Source organism: Dipodomys spectabilis, unplaced genomic scaffold (assembly GCF_019054845.1).
Source record: "Dipodomys spectabilis isolate Male_0828 unplaced genomic scaffold, ASM1905484v1 ptg000328l, whole genome shotgun sequence".
In the NCBI taxonomy this organism is placed as follows: Eukaryota; Metazoa; Chordata; class Mammalia; order Rodentia; family Heteromyidae; genus Dipodomys; species Dipodomys spectabilis.
The window spans coordinates 20,786-44,648 of NW_024871005.1; the positions used below are offsets into that span (position 1 = coordinate 20,786).

The 23,863-nt window shown below is 42.4% G+C and overlaps 1 protein-coding gene across 2 annotated transcripts; it reads left to right on the forward strand.

The window, feature by feature from the left end:
* Positions 1–5,263: 5,263 nt before the first annotated feature.
* On the forward strand, positions 5,264–10,513 carry Usp51 (ubiquitin specific peptidase 51). 2 transcript variants are annotated; one of them, XM_042702552.1, is made up of 2 exons: positions 5,264–5,352; positions 6,183–10,513. In XM_042702552.1, exon 2 carries the CDS (start codon positions 6,235–6,237, stop codon positions 8,347–8,349), a length of 2,115 nt encoding a protein of 704 aa, XP_042558486.1. In that variant the 5' UTR covers positions 5,264–5,352; positions 6,183–6,234; the 3' UTR covers positions 8,350–10,513. The 2 variants fall into 2 exon arrangements, with proteins under 2 accessions (XP_042558486.1, XP_042558485.1); XM_042702551.1 differs by lacking the exon at positions 5,264–5,352 and adding an exon at positions 5,460–5,654.
* The last annotated feature ends 13,350 nt before the right edge of the window (positions 10,514–23,863 follow it).

Genomic DNA, 23,863 nt, shown 5'->3' on the forward strand with positions numbered 1-23,863 from the left:
TGGCAAGGGAGGCTGTGAAGGGATGTGAAGGGTAAACAAAGGAGGAGGCTGCAATGCTTGATAAGAAATGTACTCATTATCTTGTCCATGTAATTGCAACCCCTCTCTACAGTATGTTCACAAAAAATTAAAATTAAAAAAAGAAGTCTTCAAGGCCTTGAAACACAGTCAAATTTGAGGTGTTCCTGGCAGTGGCAGCAGAGGATGTGACCAAAGGTCAACACCTAATAATGAGCACACTTGCTCTTTCTACCATCCAGCTCACACAAAGTAAATCAAGCTTTCTTCTGCACATGCGCAAACTCTCTCTTTCTCTGTCTCTCTCTGTCTCTGTCTCTCTCTCTCTCTCTCTCTCTCTGACAGACACCACACACACACACACACACACACACACACACACACACACACACACACACGCTTACAAAAGAAAAACAGAGCCACAGGACAATCAATCATAATGAGGAATCTGTGAAGCAACTGAGAGGTGAAGAGAATGGGCCCTGATTTCTGGAACTCTTTCCACCTCCAATGGAGAACCAGCATAGGGAGTAAATCTAGACATACCTAGAGGAAATGGTGACATTCAAACTGAGGAACAAAGGGCTTGCCCATCAGATGAGTACACAAATCAACCTGTAAACAAAATATTGAAATAAAGTGCTTTTAGTCCTCTAAATGAATGATTTATGGTAAAAACAATCGAGCCCATGATAGACAGGGTAGACGAACAGCCAATTTCTCACAAAGTGCATGGACACTGCTGACAGAATTTGGAAACTCTTGCACAGCCCATTGCCTGCTGTGAGGAGGCCAGGCAGGGTCAGATATTCTTCCTACTGTCATTTCTTCAGTTTCTACCTTCTCAGAATGTTTACCTTGTATGCTGGTAAGGCCCTGAAGTCAGGGGGTAGACAAAAAGTATTAATAAAATGGTTGGGGGTATTTTCTTTATGCCATTTATGGTACCACCCAGAGATGATTGATCAGAATTATCATCAAAGTTGTGAAATTCTGTGAAATGTTGAGAGAAATTCCAGACTTTCTCCCTAGCCTTATGATCGGCAACATGTCTCAAATTCCAATATATGCTTCTCTAAGTAATTTCTCATTAGCTCTCTTACCTCAACCAGACAATGAAGTCTGGTAAATTATTACACATGGAATTCTTGCCTAATTTCACATTAAATGAAAATTTTACAAAGGTTTTGATTCAAAGTGTAGAAAGTGACTGAGATTCCTGTGCCCTAAGAAACTTAAGCAGAACATGCCAAGTCTCAGGCTTTACTCTTCATGATAAGCCATTGAGGGGAATATTTCAGAAACTTTATAGCAGCCTCTCAAATAGGGGCTGCAACAGGACTGGTGCTGGTCCTATGTTTTATCCTAATGATATCAACATTCTTCTGGAGATCTCACCACCTGCTATGTTTTCTACAGATTCTCCTGTGAGGCCTCATTGCAAGGGGACCCATCAAATCATGTCCTTGGGTTCTGGGCAATTTGATTTCAAAATGAATTTTCAAGTGTTCCTCTTTGTCCTGTGAAGATTTAATGAAACCATGGATGCAGAAACACAGAAGATTGCCAGGGATTGGGGCATATGCCTGGAATCCCAGCCCTCAGGGAGAATGTGAGTTTGATGACAGCCTGGGCTACATAGTGACCAGCAGCCTCCACAAGAAAACAAAATGAAAAGTCAGAAGGAAAGAGAACACACACACACACACACACACACACACACACCCCACACACACACTATTCTTAACATCATGTCCTATGACACACTGAACTCTGCTTCTCAACCACTGATTTCAAACACCAGACAAATGGAAAATTCAGCTTATTAGTTCTTATCCAAGAAATAGATCTAACCTGCTCATTCAGCCACACACTTTGTGCTCACCATTGATAAAAAGCAGTCTAATCTGCTGACATGTTTGCTATTTTGAGATTTACAGAGTAAAGCATTATGAGCATTTTTTCTTTGTGTACCTGTGCTGGGGCTTCACCTCGGGGTCTGGACACTGTCCTTAGTTTTTTCACTTCAGTGCTCTACCACTTGAGCCAAACCTCAACTTCCAGCTTTCTGCTGAATAATTGGAGATAAGGTCCCACAAACTTTTCTGCCTTGGCCAGCTTTGAACCCCAGTTCTCAGATCTCAGCCTCCTGAGTGGCTAGGACTACAGGCATGAGCCACTAGTGCTCTGCTGACTATGGCCATTTTAACATTTTCTTTTACTTATTTATTTTAAATTTGCTCTTCTCATTATAAAGTAAAGGTGATATACGGAGGGATTACAGTTACTAAAGTCAGGTAAAGAGTTTATGTCTTTTTGGACAATGGATTGTGACCATTTTTCAGGTTGTTTACATCATGCCAAAGCAGGTACTGACCTTGTGGTGAGACATGAGACTACAACATGGCTGCCACTGTCTCCTTCCACAGAAAACACAACCACTTGTCCCCTTGCTCATCAAAACCTATTTTGACCATGTGAGACCAAAAGGACATTCTTCACCGTTTGGAAACATACAGAGGATGAGAATGATGAACATCATGTGCTGTTTCCCCCAAAACACATGGGGGCCTTGAAGAGCTCACTAGAGGCACGGGGGCCTATCAGCTGGCTTATCTCTGCTGTTGCATGGCATGTATACATGACAACAAGTGCTTGCTTGGCAACAAGTGAGTTGTTTCTGGAAAAGAAAACTCCTTAAGCACTCATGGCGAAGAAAACCTCTACCACTACCCTCACCTCCTCCTGGCAAACGCAAAAACAACCAAGTTCAACAGGACATTCTCATCTTCTCTAGTTAGGACACTACTCAAAGTTTGAGTGACTACCCAACAGGCTTCTTTCCTGAAAGCTACAGCATTCTGGAGATTTGAGTGTTTATTCCTTCCCTCACTGCAAGTAAAATGTCTCCTTTGTCAGGAGGGTATATACTTTCTTGCCATCACCCTGAAGTAAAACAAGAGGTCAATATAATTAGTGCTTGATAAAGCAAACTGGAAATCATGGTGATTTTCTGTATGCTCCCAGAAAATGCAAAAGACTTTCCTAATGAGAGTACACCATTATAACAAGACCTATTATGGAAAAAAAATGTTTCACTTCAGTGGGGGTGGGGGGGAAGCAGAATAGAGTACTCCTGTATTTTGGAGGAAAAAAGGTAACTGTCTATGTTATTACCCCTTCTGTATTGTGTTTTCTATATAAAAATTTCCAAATATGAATGTTCATTATAAACAGTAATCCTGCCAAAAATTTGAAATTCCATTGGTTTGTTTGAAAAAAAGTTGCTGCTATGTGGCAGTAGCTCACACATGTAATCCTACCTACTAAGCAGGCTAAAATCTAAGGATCATGGTTCCACGCCAGCAGAAAAAGTTTTCGAGTCTCTTGTTTCCAATTAACAAGCAAAAAGCCTGAAGTGGAGTTGTGGCTGAAGTGATAGAGCACTAGCATTGATTGAGAAGTCCAAGTGATTATTTGAGGCCCTGAATTCTAAATTTAGTGCTAGCACGCGCGCACACACACACACAAATCATAATGTAGCACACATGTTATGAAGTTAATCCTGCTATTTATTACTATTTCACACAGTTTACTAGACCCATTGTCACAAGTGGTAGTAAAAAATGGAGCAGGAAAATGTCACTTTCATGTTTAATGTGTCTAGGCCTTTATAATCAGTCCCCTGACGCCTCACATCCTGGGCCTCTTCCCATGAGTTAGTTAAGATGCTTTGCTCCAATACACCCTACCAGCAATATGTACTATTACTACATGCCTAAAGGTGGAGGGGCCAAATGAACATAGAATGAAACCTCGGAAAGCATGAGCCAGGTGAACCCTTCCTCTCTTAAATTGATTGGTATTAGGTATTTGCTACGGAAATGGAGAGCTTATTATGAGACATCTTATTATCAGCTTATTATTATTATTATTCTCTTACTAGGGCTTTCTGAGCTTCACAGAGGATACACAGTTTGCCCATGGTTGGAAACATTATAATGATGTGAAAGTTTTATAATGTTCTTTTCCTGCTGAGAAGTTCCTCTGAAGAAGCCTGACTCTTATTTCAACCTCTTAACCTATAATCACTGTGGGGAATTGGAGAATTAAGGCAATTCTTTTCTCAGAGTCCATGTTGCTTTGCACTCGGTCAGAAGATTCAGAAAGATTCATGGATCTACTACCGAGTGTTATAAATCATTGACATTGATAGAAAGGAGGCATCTAGTAGATGCTACATTTGACCCTGGGAGAGAGAAATCTTAATCTTGAGGTATAAAGGGAGAGTGGGATGCAAAAGTGTCCCGGAGAGATTCCTATGCCACTAAATATTTCGCTGGTAAAAAGCAATAATCTTGAGAGTAGACAGGAAGGGCAGCATGACCTGTAGATAGCAGCTTTCCTGGGGGCTGTAACCTTGAATTTTGTTTCTGTCAGAGGGTGGGAAAGTTCTCCAGGCCTATGAACCATCTGTGTGGATACAAATTGTTATGTGTGCCCCCTACAATGCACCCTAGCCTCTTAGTGAAGGTTGATTTGTATCAATGTTGGCTTCCGGCTCCAGTATATAAACTGCCTCGTTGGGATGCTAGGGCCAAATGAGCAGAAACTTTTGTGAGACTGCCTGGTGTTGTGTTGTGTGCAGATCCCAAGGTGGGACAGTGAAAGACTGCGGTGAAAGGTAAAGGCTGATATAAAGACCTTTTTATTTAAAATTTTACATCCACTGAGAGTGTTGTTAAATGTTAAGATTATTTCCATTTTCACTTAACAAATGATTACAGCTAAGGCTCAGAGAGTTTAAGTATGGTGCCTGGTGTCACACAGGCAGTGAGAAGCTGGGTTTGGGTCTTTAATCCCTTGTTCATGCTTCTCCTCCCCTTTTCTCTAGTATAATATCCCCTCTCCACTTGACTCCCAGAGATCAGGTTCTAAAGGGTCTTGGAAGGATTTATGCCGGACTTGCCATACCTCCCCATCTGAATCTTGATTATTTGTTTGTTTTTCTGAAAATAATGGGCTTAAAGGCAGGTGAAGCCTGAACCCTCCATTCCTGGAGCTTTTCAGAAAATCTATCGTTGTTGTTGCCTCCAGGGGGAAAAAAAAATCTGTTTCAGGAAGAGATTTGTCTGCAGGAGCAGGACAGCCTTGCCATTCATCACTGCTGGAGGGCTGAATCCGGGGCTGGGGGCCCGCACGTCGAGAGGGGAGGGACCAGGGGGCGGCCCCCTTGTGACCAGCCCTGAGGAGAGGTCAGGAGAGAAGACTGGCTGAGAAGCGCCTGGACAGCAGCAGCTGCTGACGTTCCATATCACGCGCCTGGGGCCCAAGGTAACCAAGGCATTTATACAAACACGGGGCTGGGGGCGTTGCGGGGACGGTTCGGGAAGGAAGCTGAGACTTTGCGGGTCGTGCATCGTGGATGGCGGTAGCTTGGAGCCAGCGACGCTTGGAGGGAGTGAGAAGCGATTTGAACAGTAGGAGAAATCCTAGGAAATGAAGGGACTGAAGCGAGAAAAAAGGTGCGAGAGCACAGGAGCGAAAGAGCAAGAGAGGGCGCTAGAGCGTGGAGTACCGAAAGTGAGCTTGGTGGGAAGGGCAGAAGATGGAGCAGACCGGGCCCAGAAGCATAGGTAAGCTAGGAGCCGGCGGGGCTGCGGGTCACTTTCTTTCTCTGAGTCCCTTTCTCAAAGGTAGCCTCCTTTCAGCCATATTTAAGATACGATGTTGACCTTAGTGGGTTGTGGTTTTTTTTGTTTTTTGTTTTTTTTAAGATACAGGGAAAGAACGTCAGAGAAAGCTGTACCAATGCGAGGCTGCGCAAGAAAAGGGCAGTCAGAGGGTGGTGCCTTTTAAAACGAAGTTTCCATTCTTTCTACCCTGAAAGCTTAGGCTGTTTTTCCCCTTCCCATCCCCCGCCTTTTCTCCTTTTCCTTTCCGCCGCCCCCGCCCCAATAGCCGCATGAACCGATTGCTTTTAAACAGGTAACCATCTCGGGTGCACACCAGCTCCGGGAGCCTGAGTTAAGGGGGTGGAGCCCACGGCAGCGGCAGACGGAGCTCTAAGGGCAGTGGGAGGGGTCCCAGGGCGATAGCGGCGCACTGCGGCCATGACGCCGGGCATCTCGTTCTCAGAAGTTCCTATCTCCTTTCATCTACAGGCGCCGGTCGTTTGCAAACGCATTTCTTCACCCGCCTGGAAGTGGGCTGATCATGGCCCAGGTTCCAGAAGCTTCCCGGTCCTCTGACTGTGATGCGGGCTTGAGTTCGGGCGGCGGGGGAGGAGCCTCTGAAGAGCAGGCGGCTGAGAAGGCGGGGAAAATGGAGGAGGAGGCGATGGGGGCAGCGCAGACATACGCGGTCCAGGAAGCCGAAATGAAGCTGGAGTCTGAACAAGAGACCAAACCCGCGCATGAGGAGAACTTGCCATGGAGCAGCGGTGGCGATGAGAAGGTGCTCCTACCAACCCCCTCTTCCTATCACAGCAGCATCTCGTCCTTTAGCCCGCGCCGCAAGCCCCGCCCTCGGCCCCAGTCCCGCTCCCGCGGCCCTCTAAGGTTCTTAGTCCCACCCCCGCCTCCAATCCGGCTCCCGCCGCCGCCACCGCCGCCCCCATCGCGTGCCCCGGCTTGGCGCCGATCCCGGCGTAGATACAGGCCTATATCCAGGCCCCAGACACGGAGAAGCTGCCCTAGTGACCTAGGCGGCTTTAGCGATCCAGGCGGCTTTGGGGACTGGTTGCAGGAAGTTGAGTTTGATCAGGGTCCCACAGGCTGCTCTCATGTGGTGAGCTTTAAAGTAGCCAAAAACTGGCAGAAGAATCTGCGAATGATCTACCAGCGTTTCGTTTGGAGTGGAACCCCGGAGACTAGGAAACGTAAGGCAAAGTCATGCATCTGTCATGTATGTAGTACCCATATGAACAGACTACACTCTTGTCTGTCCTGTGTTTATTTTGGCTGCTTTACTGAGAAACATATTCATAAACATGCAGAAGCCAAACAGCACAATTTAGCAGTAGACCTCTATCATGGAGTTATATATTGCTTTATGTGTAAGGATTATGTATATGACAAAGATATAGAACAGATTGCCAAAGAAACAAAAGAGAAAATTATGAAAGGATTAACTTCCACCTCAACAGAATTTTCCTATGAACAGTTTATGCCATTGGGGGTTGAAGATAATCAGTCAACCTGTGAATCAAAGGAACAGGAGCTCAATTTGGTGAAACCCAAGAAAAAGAGGAGAAAAAAGGTAGTCTATACTGTAGGCTTGAGAGGGCTAATCAACCTTGGGAACACCTGTTTTATGAATTGTATTGTGCAGGCACTTACTCATATTCCTCTGCTGAAGGATTTCTTCCTATCTGATAAGCACAAATGTATAATGACAAGCCCCAGTTTGTGTCTGGTATGTGAAATGTCTTCACTTTTTCATGCTATGTACTCTGGGAGCCGAACTCCTCATATTCCCTATAAGTTACTGCACCTGATATGGATTCATGCAGAACATTTAGCAGGGTACAGGCAGCAGGATGCCCACGAGTTTCTTATTGCAATATTAGACGTGCTGCATAGACACAGCAAAGATGATAGTGATGAACAGGAAGCCAGCAATCCCAACTGCTGTAATTGCATCATAGACCAAATCTTTACAGGTGGCTTACAGTCAGATGTGACATGTCAAGCCTGTCACAGTGTCTCCACCACCATAGACCCATGTTGGGACATCAGCTTGGATTTGCCTGGTTCCTATGCCACATTCAGTTCCCAGAACTCAGAGTGGGCTGACAGTACAATGAGCAGGGATGACCATATACCAGGAATCCCCTCCCTTACAGATTGCCTACAGTGGTTTACAAGGCCAGAGCCCCTAGGAAGCAGTGCCAAAATCAAGTGCAGTAGTTGCCAAAGCTACCAAGAATCTACCAAACAGCTCACAATGAAGAAATTGCCTAAGGTGGCCTGTTTTCACCTCAAGCGGTTTGAACATGTAGGCAAACAGAGGCGAAAGATTAATACTTTTATCTCTTTTCCCCTGGAGCTGGACATGACTCCATTTTTGGCCTCTACTAAAGAGAGCATCATGAAAGATGGCCAGCCACCAACAAGTTGTGTGTCTGATGAGAATAAGTATTCCTTATTTGCAGTGATTAACCACCATGGGACTTTGGAAAGTGGCCACTACACCAGCTTCATCCGTCAACAAGAGGATCAGTGGTTCAGCTGTGATGATGCCATCATCACCAAGGCTACCATTGAGGACTTACTCTACAGTGAAGGGTATTTACTATTCTACCACAAGCAATGTCTAGAGAAAGACTAGTCTTACCAGAGCGCTAACCATAAAAAAAATTCAAAGAAATGATTAGGTTAAGGATCCTGAAGTGACACACAAATCTACCTGGAATGGACAATTATAACAATACCCTTATAACAATGAGCACCTCTTGAAGTAACAGGAAAATCTACTTAGAATGGACAATGACAATAATACCTATATATGACATGTGGCACCTGGATATAAAGGACTTATTTTACTATGGCCCCTGGGTCTGTAGAAGAAAAGAACTGAATACTAACCAGTGACCATTCAGCCTTATTAAGAGATAGGGAGGGAGACCAGGTTGAAAATGGTCACAGTGAATATAGTTAAAGTGAAAAGAATGCTCAAAAAGGCAAAAGGTGAGGGAAGAGATATTCTGACACTACTATATGCCATTTATTTCTACAAAAATATTGTGGAGAGTCTGGGAACATTCATTAGAAAAAAAAAAGGTTTTAGAATGGATGTACCAGCTGTGGGTAACCAGCCAAATACTGAAAAAATATTTTAAAAGAAAAAATTTAAAGCTTTAAAAGAGAAACATTTTTTAAAGAACCCATTTTTAAAAGTTTTGAAAGAACGTTTTTAAATGTTAAGAACTTTAAGTTAAATATTTTTAGAAGAAAATAGTTAAAAATATTTTTTTGATTTTAAAATGATTCAAAATTATTACTGGTGTTTAAACATAGAATATTTAGAAAATCTTAAAATTTAAGGTAGGTGAAATAAAACAAAGTTAAAAGAAAGTTTACCAAAAATTTTGTGAAAGAGGTGAAATAAAGTTAAAAAGAAAGTTTACCAAGCAAGTTAGTGAAAGAGACACTTTGTTTTAATTAAAAGTTTGGGGGGAAAATCTTTTAAAACCTAATGTTTTATTAAATTTTCACAATGTGCAGAATGGAGTGAAAATTCAAGTTAAATTCAGAAAAACTGTTGAGATTGAAATTTCAGAACCACACAAATAAAAGTTGTTCCAAAAGTTTAAAAAGATTAGAGAAAGACAATTTGAAAACGTAAAAAGAACCTTACATTAGTAGAGACTTAAATGAAAACATTAAATATTGAAGGATAATAGTTTAAGGAAAAGCAAATAAGCTTAAAATTTACATAAAAATGATAAAAGACAAGAAACCATTCAAATAAAACTGAAAAGTTTTTAAATTTTATTTTTTTATTTACGGATCTTAAGAGACAGACGGGTATAAAAGAAGTAAGGAGGCAGGAGTTACAAGATAAAGGGGTTTGATATTATAGATATTATTTGGTTTTTATGTTAATACATAAATACAATGTGAAAAAAGGTGGACCCTTTAACCCTTATCTGACCATCCAGTTGTGAGATAACAGCAAAGCCTAATCACCAGTCCACCATTCTCTCTCAGATTCGTGCTCCTTCTAATTTCCTAAAGGAAGTAGAGCTATTTAGACAAATCAATTCATTTGACAAAGATAAAGACTTTAGGGACTTTGCCTTTCAGAAATGCGTTTAAATGTTTTTTTTAATTTTGTTTTGTTTGTTTCATAGCTTCTGATAGGTGGGTTGTGATAATTGTGCAGCTTAGTGAAATCAGATTACAACTGTGAAGCTCTGCTTTTGGGATTTGAACTTCCTGGCCTGACTGAGGAGGTGGTAGGGACCCATGTCTGAGGACCTGTGGCCTACCCTCTCTGCTTTGAGTCTTTCCCTTCATGGGAAAATTCTTTTTTTTTTTTTATTTCTGCAGTAGAGCTATGGGTTTGTGCTTAGCAGTCCTTCTGCTCATTCCTTATTCCCTTTTTATTTCCTTATCCCTTTCACTCATGCCTGGTTCCCTGAACCCCTCACTTTCCTGGCCTTTTATAGGTCTCTTGAGCCCCAGCCCACATGGCTGGTTAAGGCTTCCTTAACCATTCACCTAGTGGTTCCTCTAAGCCCTCACAGATGACTTCTCTGCCTTGGATATTGTAGGCCAGTATAAGTTAGATAATTGTTCCTCCCTCCCCATCTTTATCCTACTTACTGTGCCTCCAAAGTACATTGTCCATATCTTGGTGATAGTACTTATTCTACTGTGATCCTACTGTAGCTTTGTGATTGTCTGCCTCTCTTCACCAGGCATCCTGAAAACAGAGGGCCATGCCTTACTCATTTTTTTTTGTTTTAATAAATGTTTGTTAAACGTGAGAGTGACTTCTGTTATTTACCTTATTTACCTTGTCAATAATGTGTTTTCCACCCATTCCCTCACTCATCAAGCTCTCATTAAGTGCCCAGTGCTGTAATATAATGTGATCAATGTATCTTTCCCAAAGGTAATATGTGAAATGCATGTGGCTACAGGGAATGGCTTAAGAAATGAGATGCTCAATAAGAAAAAATAGCTAGATTGTGGATGGAAGCCCAGATACAGTGTATGGAAGAGTGGAGACATGGAAGTTGGCAGTGTGGGGGACTGGGTAGAAAGTGGGAAACAGCAGCTGAAAGTAAAGCTGACTCCTCTTATATATGTGGTAATGCTGCCCCTCATCCAGTGGCCCTTAGCTCACCTCAGTATGTTGCACTACAGTACACCTATATAGAATACACCACATTCGTTTACCTTTTCCATGAGACAGCATACTTTGACCATTCGATAGTGACAGCTATTGCACATCATGTCTCTGCCACTGAAGAATGGTGTCTGGTGGCTTTGGTTATTAGAGAACCTATGGGGACTACAGTCTACTTGCTTAGCAATCTCATTCTTCCACCCTTCCTTGTAGTACAAGTAGGAGGGCTATGAATCACTTGGCCCTGTTTCTCCCCTGCGAGCCATAGTGGCCACATCCCTCAGATTGGGCCTGATTAGTGTTTAGTTTCTCCATAAACCTCTCACAAGAGGAAAGCTGCTTGCCTACAAGCAAAGTGAGAGGAAAGGGCCAGGGTCCCAGTATCCCCTTCAAGAGCACACCACCGTCCCTTCCCCTGCACCTTCTGCAACACACACACACACACACACACACCCTGAGAAGTGGAAGTAGAGCTGCCCAACAGGTAAAGTGACAGCTTTGAGCAAAAAAGCCAGGCGAGAGAGAGAGGCCCTGAGTCAAGCACTGGGAAAAAAATGTACACTCAGTGACAGAGACAGAGCTTCCTTCTACTTCACCTGGAGGTTTCACTATTTTTTAAAGTGCCATATTCACTAAATCATTTGGGGGGAGGGGGATGTGTGTGTGCATGTGCGTGCACCCGTCCTAAGCTTGAACTTGGTCTGGGTGCTGTTCCTGAGCTTGCATCACAGCTCCACTTCTGGTTTTTCATAGTTAACTGGAAATAAGAGTGTCACCGACTGTTCTGCATGGGATAGCTTTGAACCGTGATCCTCAGATCTCAGCTTCCTGAATAGCTAGGATTACAGGCATCAGCCATAAGCGTGTCATTCACACTAAGTCTATTAAGGCATATCTTTAAGGAATATTTAAGTTCAAACCATAGCAACCGCTTAGCAGTTGTTAACTTAAACTGTTGACAGTTTAGCAAGAATCCTAAAGCAGTTTCCAACTTGGCCCCTGTCTTAGTCTTCTTGTGCTATACAACAAAGCATTTGAAATGAGTCATTTAAAAGGAACAGATCTTATTTCCCACTGCTTTAGAGGTGTCTGGACCATGGGCTGCTGCTTTTTTCCAAGATAGTACTCTGCTGCCTCCAGAGAGAGGAACATTATGTCCAATATTATGTTGGTAGAAGGACAGAAAGGCAAACAGGGACCTGGCTAGGTTCCCTCTAGTCCTTTTATAAGAAAACTGGCATATTTGATGGCTGAATGACTCTTGACCTAATCACCTCCAAAGGGATATACGTAATACTGTTGTATTGGGGATTACTTTTCAACGTAGGAATTACTGAAGATATAGCAGTTCCTAAGTGTACATAATATCTATGAAGGTGAGTGGGAAGATGACTGCCAATCACATGGCTCTCTGCCTGCCACATCCCCACAGCCGGAATGGAAGACTCGTTTCAGGTGAGATTTGTTTGTATTTTTCATTTTTTATTTTGTTGTACTGAAGTTTTAACTCAGTGCCTCACACTTGCTGGGCAGGTGCTTTATCCCTTAAGTCATGCCACATGAGAATTTTTATTTTTGTGGAGACAGACGAGCTCTGCTTATAAATACCTTGAGAAAGAGCCTCATGACATAATATGACCCCCATCAAATTGTGATGACTTTTGAATATTAGTTTGTCTTGCTATGGAGTTTTCAAGGCAATTTGTTCAAAATGAATTAATGAATTCAGTACCTTGAAATTTGGACCTGTGCACATATTGAAAATTTAGATGTGGAATTTGAATAACATGTATAAAGAGATGAAGGAGGTGTGTGCTGGTGGCTCATGCCTGTAATCCTAACTATTCAGGAGGCTGAGATCTGAGGACACAGTTTGAAGCCAGCCCAGGCAGGAAAGTCTGTGAGACTTGTACTCCAATTAACTACCAAAAGAAAGTCCGAAGTGTAGCTATAGTTTAAGTGGTAGAGCACCAGACTTGAGGGAAGAAAAAAAAGACAGCGCTTAAGCTCTAGGTCCGAGCCCCAGTGCTGTCATATTCACACAAAGTGATAAGAAGTACATATCCAAAGTTGCAGGAGAGACAAAAATGAAATCACTAACAGATGTGGCCAAGGAACATGGGGATTTGGGTTTGGAAGTAGGTTAAAGAGGAAATAGCCAAATAACCTATTTTTTTCTGGTTGATGTTTAAGTAGCAAATGAGGAATGAGAAGGCCCTTGATGGCCTGAGAGGTAGTTCCCCTACCTTACTGGCCATTTACCTTCCTACAGAATTACTCTATATTATACTTTGACAGAAATTTGGGAAGGATAAGAACATCTCAGTGGTCCTGGGAATCCCAATGAGGCCACTTCTACTGAAAATAACCCAGATATCACATGCATGTACCAGTCTGCTTCAGTCAGAATGGCTCTATTGATTTTGATCTGCATTTTATTTTTTTTTGTTTTTTTGTTTTTGTTTTTTTTTGTCGGTCGTGGGGCTTGAACTGTGGGCCTGGGCGCTGTCCCTCAGCTCTTCAGCTCAAGGCAAGCGCTCTACCACTTGAGCTGCAGCGCCACTTCCGGTTTTCTGGTGGTTTATTGGAGATAGGAGTCTCACGGTCTTTCCTGCCCGGGCTGGCTTTGAACCGCGATCCTCAGATCTCAGCCTCCTGAGTAGCTAGGATTACAGGTGTGAGCCACCAGCGCCCGGCTTTGATCTGCATTTTAATGGTAGAACCCAGAGAGAGTACAACAAAGAAAGGAAGACAGGAAGACAAGATTGTACCTTGGCCACAAAGCCACATATAAAAGTAAGCCTTGTCTGGACAACTTGCATTTATCTTACTCCCCTTCCAGCTCCACCATATTACAGCTATCTCCAGTGATACATCCTCCAGTAAAGCTTCTCAGATCTCAATATGTAAGGGGGGAAGGGCTTTGAAAACAAATGAACACTGCCCAGACAGGACTCCAGTATACAAAGAGGGGGCAGTTGGGTCATTTAGATTGGACCCTAGTCCCAATTTTTACCTCTCATATCCCTGCCCCTCTGTAAGCAGAGGGAGGCCTTCATAGTGACAAAGAAGGAAGATGATTTGAGAATACCTGCCAAACAGACCTAGACCTCAGATAGAAGTCACTGAAGGAAAGTACTTTAGAATTGCACACTTATGAAGGGAAATGTGATGGGTTTTTTTTCTTTGCCCCTCAGTAAGGGTATTTGCTCAGCTATAGCTGAGTAAAGTGTTGCTCAATTCTGGATTAGCAGGCTGAGAAGAAATTGCTGACTAGGCCATTTGCTACCCTTGCAGCCTGTGGCTTGGATCTTAGCTGCTCTAAGACTTCCCTGTATCTTTTATTGGAGATAGGCAGACAAAAACTAATTTATAGCCAAGCACTGGTGGCTCAGGCCTGTAATCCTAGCTACTCAGCAGGCTGAAATCTGAGGATCCTGGTTCCAAGCCAGCCTGAACAGAAAAGTCCTTGAGACTCATCTCCAATTAACCAGTAAAAAGCTGGAAATGGAGTGGTAGAGTGCTATCCTTGAGTGAAAAAAGCTAAGTAACAACATGAGGTCCTGGGTTCAAGCCCCAGTACTAGCAACAAAAAAACAAACAAAAAATAATTTATAACTATTTGTATATCTTCTAACCTTCTATTTTGTTACATACAAAGTGACAGTCAAGGCAGTATCTACAGGTTCTTTTATTCAGCAGATTGAAGAAAAGTACTTCTTACTATGCCAGCGACTAGAAATACAAAACCAAACAACTGGACACAAAGCAAATGAGAAGCCAGGTGAGATGGTTTATGCTTCCAGTGCTAGCTAGCTACATGGGAGGCTGAGATTGGAAGATCATGGACTTTTATTTCCAATATGCCAGCAAAAAGCTAAAAGTTGGAGGTGTGGTTTAAATAGTAGAACGCCAGGCTTGAGTGAAAATACTAAGGAACAGTGCCCAGGCCCTTAGTTCAGTCCCCAATGCAAGCACGCGCACGCGCACCCCCCCTCCCCCACCACACACACGAGACAGTCCTTTAAAATTAATGTTAGTAAATGCACAAGGATCACTTGCTATCTACAACTTGACACTTGGAAAGTACAATTTCTACAGAGATTCAAAGAGTTAATAAAATTCTTCAGCTGGTACATACCCTCTTATTAATAAACAAATAAAATGAACAGTCATATAGGAAAACCTCAGACAGGCATGATACAATATGCTTGTCAAACCTGTAGTGAATGAGCTGCGTTTGGGTGGCTCAGGCTTGTAATCCTAGCTACTCAGAAGGCTGAAATCTGAGGCTCAAAATTCAAAGCCAACCCAGCTAGAAAAGTCTGTGAGACTCTTATTGCCAATAAACTGCTCAGAAAAAGCTGGAAGTGATGTTGTGGCTCAAGCAGTAGAGCGCTAGCCTTGAACACAAAGAGGCTTAGAGATTGCACCCAGGCCCTGAATTCAAGCCCCAGAACTGGCAAAAAAAATTGGAATGAATGGGTCTGGATGGTTTATGCTCTTCAAGAGTTCAGTGGTTCCACACATGAGTATACTTCTGAAATATCTTGGTGGACTTAACTTACACACATAAGAAGATCCCTGTCCAGAGTTTCTGACTCAGTACTAACAAACATACTGGGTGACTCTGATGCTTTTGGAATAGGGATTATACTTTTAGACCAATGGCTGTGGGGTATGTATACCAATAGCATCAAGACAAGCGATTTAGTTCCAGTACCATGAACCCTGTCTGATGCTATGGATCCTAGCACTACTTTATTTCTCATAGATCTCCATCCACAGCAGGTGTTGGAAGAACATTAGATGTGGCTGGTATAGGAGTGTCAACGGGAAAATTGCTGTTACTTTGTTCTTGGTATCCTGGAACTTATTTTTGTCAGTTGTGGTGCTTGAAGTTGGGGCCTGGGTGCTGTCCCTGAGCTCTTTTGCTCAAGGCTAGAACTCTACCACTTTGAGCAACATTGGTTTTCTGGTGGTTAATTGAAGATAAGTGTCACGGACTTTCCTACCCAGTCTGGCTTTGAACTGCGATCTTCAGATCTCAGCCTCCTGAGTAGCTAGAATTATAGGTGTGAGCCACCAGCTCCCAGCTCCTGGGACCTTTAAATTGCCCCTTCATTGTACGCCACACAATCTGCCTTCTCTCATGGGATCTCAAAGATATTCCTACCTTGGGGTAAACATTCCGAAAAAGGAGACTGCCCCTGACTAGCACTGCAGGGAAAGTGTTCTCAACTGGCTTCAAGTCCAGTGTGGACTCCTGTCATGTGGCAAGTCTCCTCCAAGTTCTGGCCTCTCTCCCAGTTTCTCCCACCTTTACACCCAGCTCCACTGATCCAACCTACAAGCAGTCTCCTCACACCCCACATCAGGCAGGTAGATGGCTCCCAGAGCACAGAGAAACTGCAAAAGCAGGACAGCCAGCATGTAGTGACTTCTGTCACTGCAGTTGACACTGCCATGAATATCCTCTTACATCTTCACTTCCCACAGTTGGCTAGGTATCTGTCAATGGGACAAATATCTGGAAATCTATTCATAAGCTTTCCCTTGAGAGTCTGGTGCAGGCCTGGCACAAGAGTAATGAGACAAACCTGCTCCCTGCCATCAAAGAGCTCAGAGTCCACCAGGAGAGACAGATGCATCAGATGACAGAAATAGCCCGGAGTACACAGGGTTGGAATGGGGAATGTCAGGTACAGCAAGGGAAAAACACAAACCACCAAATGAGAGTAACATCCACCCTATCATTTCTAACACAAGGCCAGTACACCTCATCCAGTGTCAGACACAGTATTTGCCCTCACAGGGGACTCGGTAAAGATTTATTTTGGGGAGGTGGGGTGAGGGGTAGTAGATAGGGAGCAGTAGATAGGCCTTCCATTCTGACACTCAGGTTGACATGTGAGGCAGGATCCTGGGATTTTTCCCAACTTGTCCCCTGATTTGCTGTGTGTTGAGGAGCCAGTCATCACCCTTTCTGGCCTTCTTTCGCTGAGTGATATGGAAGCAACCATGGCCTGATAAGGTAGATTAATGGGTGAGAGCATGGGCTATGGATCAACATGGGTTTTCTCCTGACTCTCCACACTTGGCTTTGTGTCACAGGAAACCTAACCACACTCTGCCTTACATCCCTCATGTGTGAAATGAGCCTGATTATGCTGGTAACACCCAGGTGCTGCTGTTGGGGAGAATATGCATTGTGTAAAGAAATACCAAGTGCTTAGTACAAATTCTGCTGCCTAGAAAACTCCCGGAGTCTGTAAAGTCTATGTTCCCTATCAAAACAGAAGCTTATTTTCACTTCATGGCCTTTGCAAGCATTACTCTGTCTGGATAGACTTTTCCCCATAGTTTACCTTCTCTTCACTCTGGATTGACCTGAAACATCACCCGAAGAGATTCTCTTTGAAACCTTTCAATTAAAGCCCAGTCCATCTCCATTTCCTGAGATTTTTACCTACTCTGTTAATTTTCTTGACCTCATTTCTTTTGCAAAATATGTATTTTTACTGTGTATCCCCTAATTGAGTCAAAATGTCCCAAGGGCAGGGAGTTGCACCTTCCTCTTAAATACTGCACTTCTGATTCTTAGAAGAGGATGCGGCATATGTGAACTTTCCAAAATACTATGTGGATAAAAATGGAAAAAAAAAGGCTTGGTGTGCCACATGCTAGAATCTTGCCCATTTCACAAATGAGACAAAGTAATTAATCCAATCTTCCACATAAAAAACTACATAGAGATAAAGCTGGGGCATGACTTAAGTGGTGCAGCACTTGCCTAGCATGTGAAAGGCCCTTTAACAACCACTTTTGTCTACTTTTTACTGCTGCAGAGCTTTATCTTATGGAATTGATTCCGGCTTCATTTTTTTCATTCAAGGATAACTTTCTTTTACTTGCACTACATCACTATTTCCAGATTTTGGAAATATAAATGTCATGGACTTCTCTGCCTGGACTGGTTTCAAACATGATTCACAGACCTCAGCCTACTGAGGAGCATGTATTACAGGTATAAGCTATCAGTCCTCAGCAGTAACTTAATTTTTTTCAAACACATCATTAGAGTATCAACAAGTTTGGAAGGATTACAGTTTATAATGAACACTTATTAATTTTTTATAGAAACAAAACAACACAAAAAACTAGTAACAGATATTAACACACAGTGTAAAAAAACAAAACAGGTAAACAAAGGTATTTGCACCTTTTTTTCTTTAATATTAGACTAGTGAGCTCTCAGTAGGAAAAGTTCCTTTAAAATTTTCTGAGTATACAATCCAACTTTAAATTCAGCTTAACTTGCAACATGAGTTTATAATGAGTTACATTGAAATCTTGCTCCAATCTAAAATGATGGCAATAAATATCTTCACAGAGGAGATATTTACTTGCAGTGAGGGTAGGATTGGATACCCATGTCTCTAGAATACTGTGGCTTTATGGAAACAGGCCTGTTGTGTAGTCAGCCAAATGAAGCCTGTACATTTATTGACCCTTTGGGTAGTGTCAGAAGACTATCTTTAGAAGAGAGGATATTTGTTCCCTTGAGTGCTTAAGGAGTTTTCTTTTCCAGAAACAACTCACTTGTTGCCAAGCAAGCACTTGTTGTCATGTATACATGCCATGCAACAGCAGAGATAAGCCAGCTGATAGGCCCCCGTGCCTCTAGTGAGCTCTTCAAGGCCCCCATGTGTTTTGGGGGAAACAGCACATGATGTTCATCATTCTCATCCTCTGTATGTTTCCAAACGGTGAAGAATGTCCTTTTGGTCTCACATGGTCAAAATAGGTTTTGATGAGCAAGGGGACAAGTGGTTGTGTTTTCTGTGGAAGGAGACAGTGGCAGCCATGTTGTAGTCTCATGTCTCACCACAAGGTCAGTACCTGCTTTGGCATGATGTAAACAACCTGAAAAATGGTCACAATCCATTGTCCAAAAAGACATAAACTCTTTACCTGACTTTAGTAACTGTAATCCCTCCGTATATCACCTTTACTTTATAATGAGAAGAGCAAATTTAAAATAAATAAGTAAAAGAAAATGTTAAAATGGCCATAGTCAGCAGAGCACTAGTGGCTCATGCCTGTAGTCCTAGCCACTCAGGAGGCTGAGATCTGAGAACTGGGGTTCAAAGCTGGCCAAGGCAGAAAAGTTTGTGGGACCTTATCTCCAATTATTCAGCAGAAAGCTGGAAGTTGAGGTTTGGCTCAAGTGGTAGAGCACTGAAGTGAAAAAACTAAGGACAGTGTCCAGACCCCGAGGTGAAGCCCCAGCACAGGTACACAAAGAAAAAATGCTCATAATGCTTTACTCTGTAAATCTCAAAATAGCAAACATGTCAGCAGATTAGACTGCTTTTTATCAATGGTGAGCACAAAGTGTGTGGCTGAATGAGCAGGTTAGATCTATTTCTTGGATAAGAACTAATAAGCTGAATTTTCCATTTGTCTGGTGTTTGAAATCAGTGGTTGAGAAGCAGAGTTCAGTGTGTCATAGGACATGATGTTAAGAATAGTGTGTGTGGGGTGTGTGTGTGTGTGTGTGTGTGTGTGTGTGTGTGTGTGTTCTCTTTCCTTCTGACTTTTCATTTTGTTTTCTTGTGGAGGCTGCTGGTCACTATGTAGCCCAGGCTGTCATCAAACTCACATTCTCCCTGAGGGCTGGGATTCCAGGCATATGCCCCAATCCCTGGCAATCTTCTGTGTTTCTGCATCCATGGTTTCATTAAATCTTCACAGGACAAAGAGGAACACTTGAAAATTCATTTTGAAATCAAATTGCCCAGAACCCAAGGACATGATTTGATGGGTCCCCTTGCAATGAGGCCTCACAGGAGAATCTGTAGAAAACATAGCAGGTGGTGAGATCTCCAGAAGAATGTTGATATCATTAGGATAAAACATAGGACCAGCACCAGTCCTGTTGCAGCCCCTATTTGAGAGGCTGCTATAAAGTTTCTGAAATATTCCCCTCAATGGCTTATCATGAAGAGTAAAGCCTGAGACTTGGCATGTTCTGCTTAAGTTTCTTAGGGCACAGGAATCTCAGTCACTTTCTACACTTTGAATCAAAACCTTTGTAAAATTTTCATTTAATGTGAAATTAGGCAAGAATTCCATGTGTAATAATTTACCAGACTTCATTGTCTGGTTGAGGTAAGAGAGCTAATGAGAAATTACTTAGAGAAGCATATATTGGAATTTGAAACATGTTGCCGATCATAAGGCTAGGGAGAAAGTCTGGAATTTCTCTCAACATTTCACAGAATTTCACAACTTTGATGATAATTCTGATCAATCATCTCTGGGTGGTACCATAAATGGCATAAAGAAAATACCCCCAACCATTTTATTAATACTTTTTGTCTACCCCCTGACTTCAGGGCCTTACCAGCATACAAGGTAAACATTCTGAGAAGGTAGAAACTGAAGAAATGACAGTAGGAAGAATATCTGACCCTGCCTGGCCTCCTCACAGCAGGCAATGGGCTGTGCAAGAGTTTCCAAATTCTGTCAGCAGTGTCCATGCACTTTGTGAGAAATTGGCTGTTCGTCTACCCTGTCTATCATGGGCTCGATTGTTTTTACCATAAATCATTCATTTAGAGGACTAAAAGCACTTTATTTCAATATTTTGTTTACAGGTTGATTTGTGTACTCATCTGATGGGCAAGCCCTTTGTTCCTCAGTTTGAATGTCACCATTTCCTCTAGGTATGTCTAGATTTACTCCCTATGCTGGTTCTCCATTGGAGGTGGAAAGAGTTCTAGAAATCAGGGCCCATTCTCTTCACCTCTCAGTTGCTTCACAGATTCCTCATTATGATTGATTGTCCTGTGGCTCTGTTTTTCTTTTGTAAGCGTGTGTGTGTGTGTGTGTGTGTGTGTGTGTGTGTGTGTGTGTGTGGTGTCTGTCAGAGAGAGAGAGAGAGAGAGAGACAGAGACAGAGAGAGACAGAGAAAGAGAGAGTTTGCGCATGTGCAGAAGAAAGCTTGATTTACTTTGTGTGAGCTGGATGGTAGAAAGAGCAAGTGTGCTCATTATTAGGTGTTGACCTTTGGTCACATCCTCTGCTGCCACTGCCAGGAACACCTCAAATTTGACTGTGTTTCAAGGCCTTGAAGACTTCTTTTTTTAATTTTAATTTTTTGTGAACATACTGTAGAGAGGGGTTGCAATTACATGGACAAGATAATGAGTACATTTCTTATCAAGCATTGCAGCCTCCTCCTTTGTTTACCCTTCACATCCCTTCACAGCCTCCCTTGCCACCCACCCAATCTCCCCCCTCCACCCCCCCCCACCCCCCGCACCAAAGTTGTAAAGTTCGTTTTCGACATGACAACTTGTACTTCTCATTGTTGCAACAGGTCCACCTGTATCCTTAAACGACTTGTTTTTCGACTTGTTACTCTGTCATTAGAATCAACCAGGTCAACGGAGAGGAGAGGTTCAGGATGTCCAGAGGCAGCTTTGATTACATGTGACTATCATGTGAAAGCAACAGTCTTTGTAGTGAGTGTACAAAACAGTTTCAATGTTAATATCACAGTAATAACTCTCTGTCCCTTTTCATAATTCAAAATACAGTCAAGCCAGGTGGCGGCAGTGTCTCATACCTGTAATACTAGCTGTTCAGGAGGCTGAGATTAGAGGATCATGACTCAAAAATAGCCTTAAGCAATAAAGTCTATGAGATTTTTTTTTTTTTTGTTATCGTGGGGCTTGAACTCTGGGCTTGAGTGCTGTCCCTCAACTCTTCAGCTCAAGGCAAGCACTCTACCACTTGAGCCACAGTGCCACTTCTGGTTTTCTGAGTGGTTTATTAAAGAGTCTCACGGACTTCCTGCCTGGGCTGGCTTTGAACCTGGATCCTCAGATCTCATCCTCCTGAGTAGCTAGGATTACAGGCATGAGCTAACAGTACCCGGCGAAACGTTTTTTTCCCTAACAAATAAAAAAAATCTGTGAGGTTCTTATCTCCAATTAACCACCAGAAAACTGGAAGTGGCTTGTGGGTTAAAGTGGTAGACTGCTAGCATTGAGCAAAAGATCTCAGGTACAGCACCAAGGCCCCCAGTTCAAGCCCAAGACTGATTTAGAAAAAGTCAAGCAAAACCACTGAAATACAAAACCTAATTTGGGGCATGATCTTAGAAGTATGTGTATGCAAATAGTATAAAGGGAATGGGATATATTGCAGTACAGATACATATACATTTATATATATATATATATGTATATTCTAAGGTCACACAACAATTATGGCTTCTACTTCACTTCTTTTAGGTATAAAGTTTCAAGCACAATGCACTCAGCATTCTTACCAGATGAACATACTAACATAAACACAATTTTGTTTATTTGTTCTTATTTGTTCTTCTACAGCAATGAGGCCAAAGAATGATGCCCATTTAAAATAAAATATGGCTAACAAATGAGGAAGGCATTCCCTCCTTTCTGTCATTGTTGTTTCTCATTATGGGGCACCATTAATTTGAAAGTGTCTTATGTCAGTCCAATTTTTCAAATGGAAAATGCCCATGGTTCGATGATGCAGAGAACACAGGTGCTTTTCTCATTATTTCACATAGTTGTCATCAGTAAACCATTCCTATTGCTTTCTCTTCCTCATTTCTTTACTCTCCATTAAACTCACTAATCTGAGTGTACTTGATTTTTTAAAAAATACTAGCTTTTTAGTAAGAAAAGTTAAAGACAAAAAATGCAGAGACTGTCTTCCAATGTAATGCCCACCTTGTTCTCATTAAGTTTAAGATCCATCAGCTCCAACAATCATTAACTTTCTTTGATTCTTCTTTCATCTTCCCTCCACCATCCTTCTCCCTACCCTACTCAGCCCCCACTCAGCCCTCACCTGGAAATAGGAGGCAGGCAAGCATTCACAACTAATTGTTTCCTCCAGGAATACACTGTAACAGATAAGGACTTTTCAAAGCATAACCACCATACCAGGGCATCTAACAACCCAAATGATCAGGAGTGACTCAACACATCTACAGTCCACTGACTTTTCCATTCCCTCCATTGTTCCTTGAAAGATTTTTACAGGTCCTGAAAACCTCCACACAATTCCTGTGGTTGGGGATACCTCAAAGAGCTGAAGCAAATATATTTCTTTGTTAAAGCAATCCTAATTTGTTCCTTTTGGTCAAGCCCGTAGAAGAGAAAAAGATCTAGGTTTAGAAACATAGGTGGAAAATAATGGGAGCCATAGTTTCTGTAGTCCTTGACCCTAATAAACTTTGGAATAATTCTTTTCTTCTTGCTTCTCTGTGAACTTGAACTTTAATATGTTTCTTATTCTAATCAGTGAGCCAATGGAAATGTTACAAATACATAAGCAACTAGAAACAATGAAACTGCATGAAACCATGTGCTCTGGATATCATCATCACTGAGATGGGCATACATTCCACATTTCAGAGGAGTTAGGCCTCATCTCTCCTTAACTCTATGTGATCCTTCTTAGCATCTCTGTCAGTTAGTGACTCTCCCTCCATTCTGACCACTAGTGTACCACACAACTGGTGTATCCTGCTTGGATCTCCTGCCTAGTTTGCTATCCTCTATCCAAGAGTAAGATTCATGGATGAATTTTCTATTTGTCTGCTTCTGGGAACAAGAGGACCAATTGACTCTTACCTACAATGTCTGCAGAAGGTGACTTACACCATTCATGTCCTACTAGGTTATCCAGGAAAGAGGTGTAGAAGTTGGTGCCCAGGGCATCAGGTTGCCTTTTCTCCTCTGGAGCTGACCACCTCTCCCTCTTGACTTCTCTTCCAGAAAACAGCAGTTACACATTTGACCTTCTCTTCTAAATAGGAATAGAACGGAGAACACATAGACCAGGTGTGTGTGTGTCTGTGTGTCTGTGTGTCTGTGTGTGTATGTATAATGGGGTGATGGTCTCCTCCTGGCCTCAGCATTGTGTCTTTCCTCA

What these genes read in the sequence shown, in the direction of transcription:
- Usp51 (XM_042702551.1), top strand. Translation starts at nt 5,518, where the DNA reads ATGAAGGGACTGAAGCGAGAAAAAAGGTGCGAGAGCACAGGAGCGAAA. An exon ending in GACCGGGCCCAGAAGCATAG is followed by an intron (nt 5,655 to 6,182) that starts GTAAGCTAGGAG and finishes TTTCATCTACAG; the next exon opens with GCGCCGGTCGTTTGCAAACG.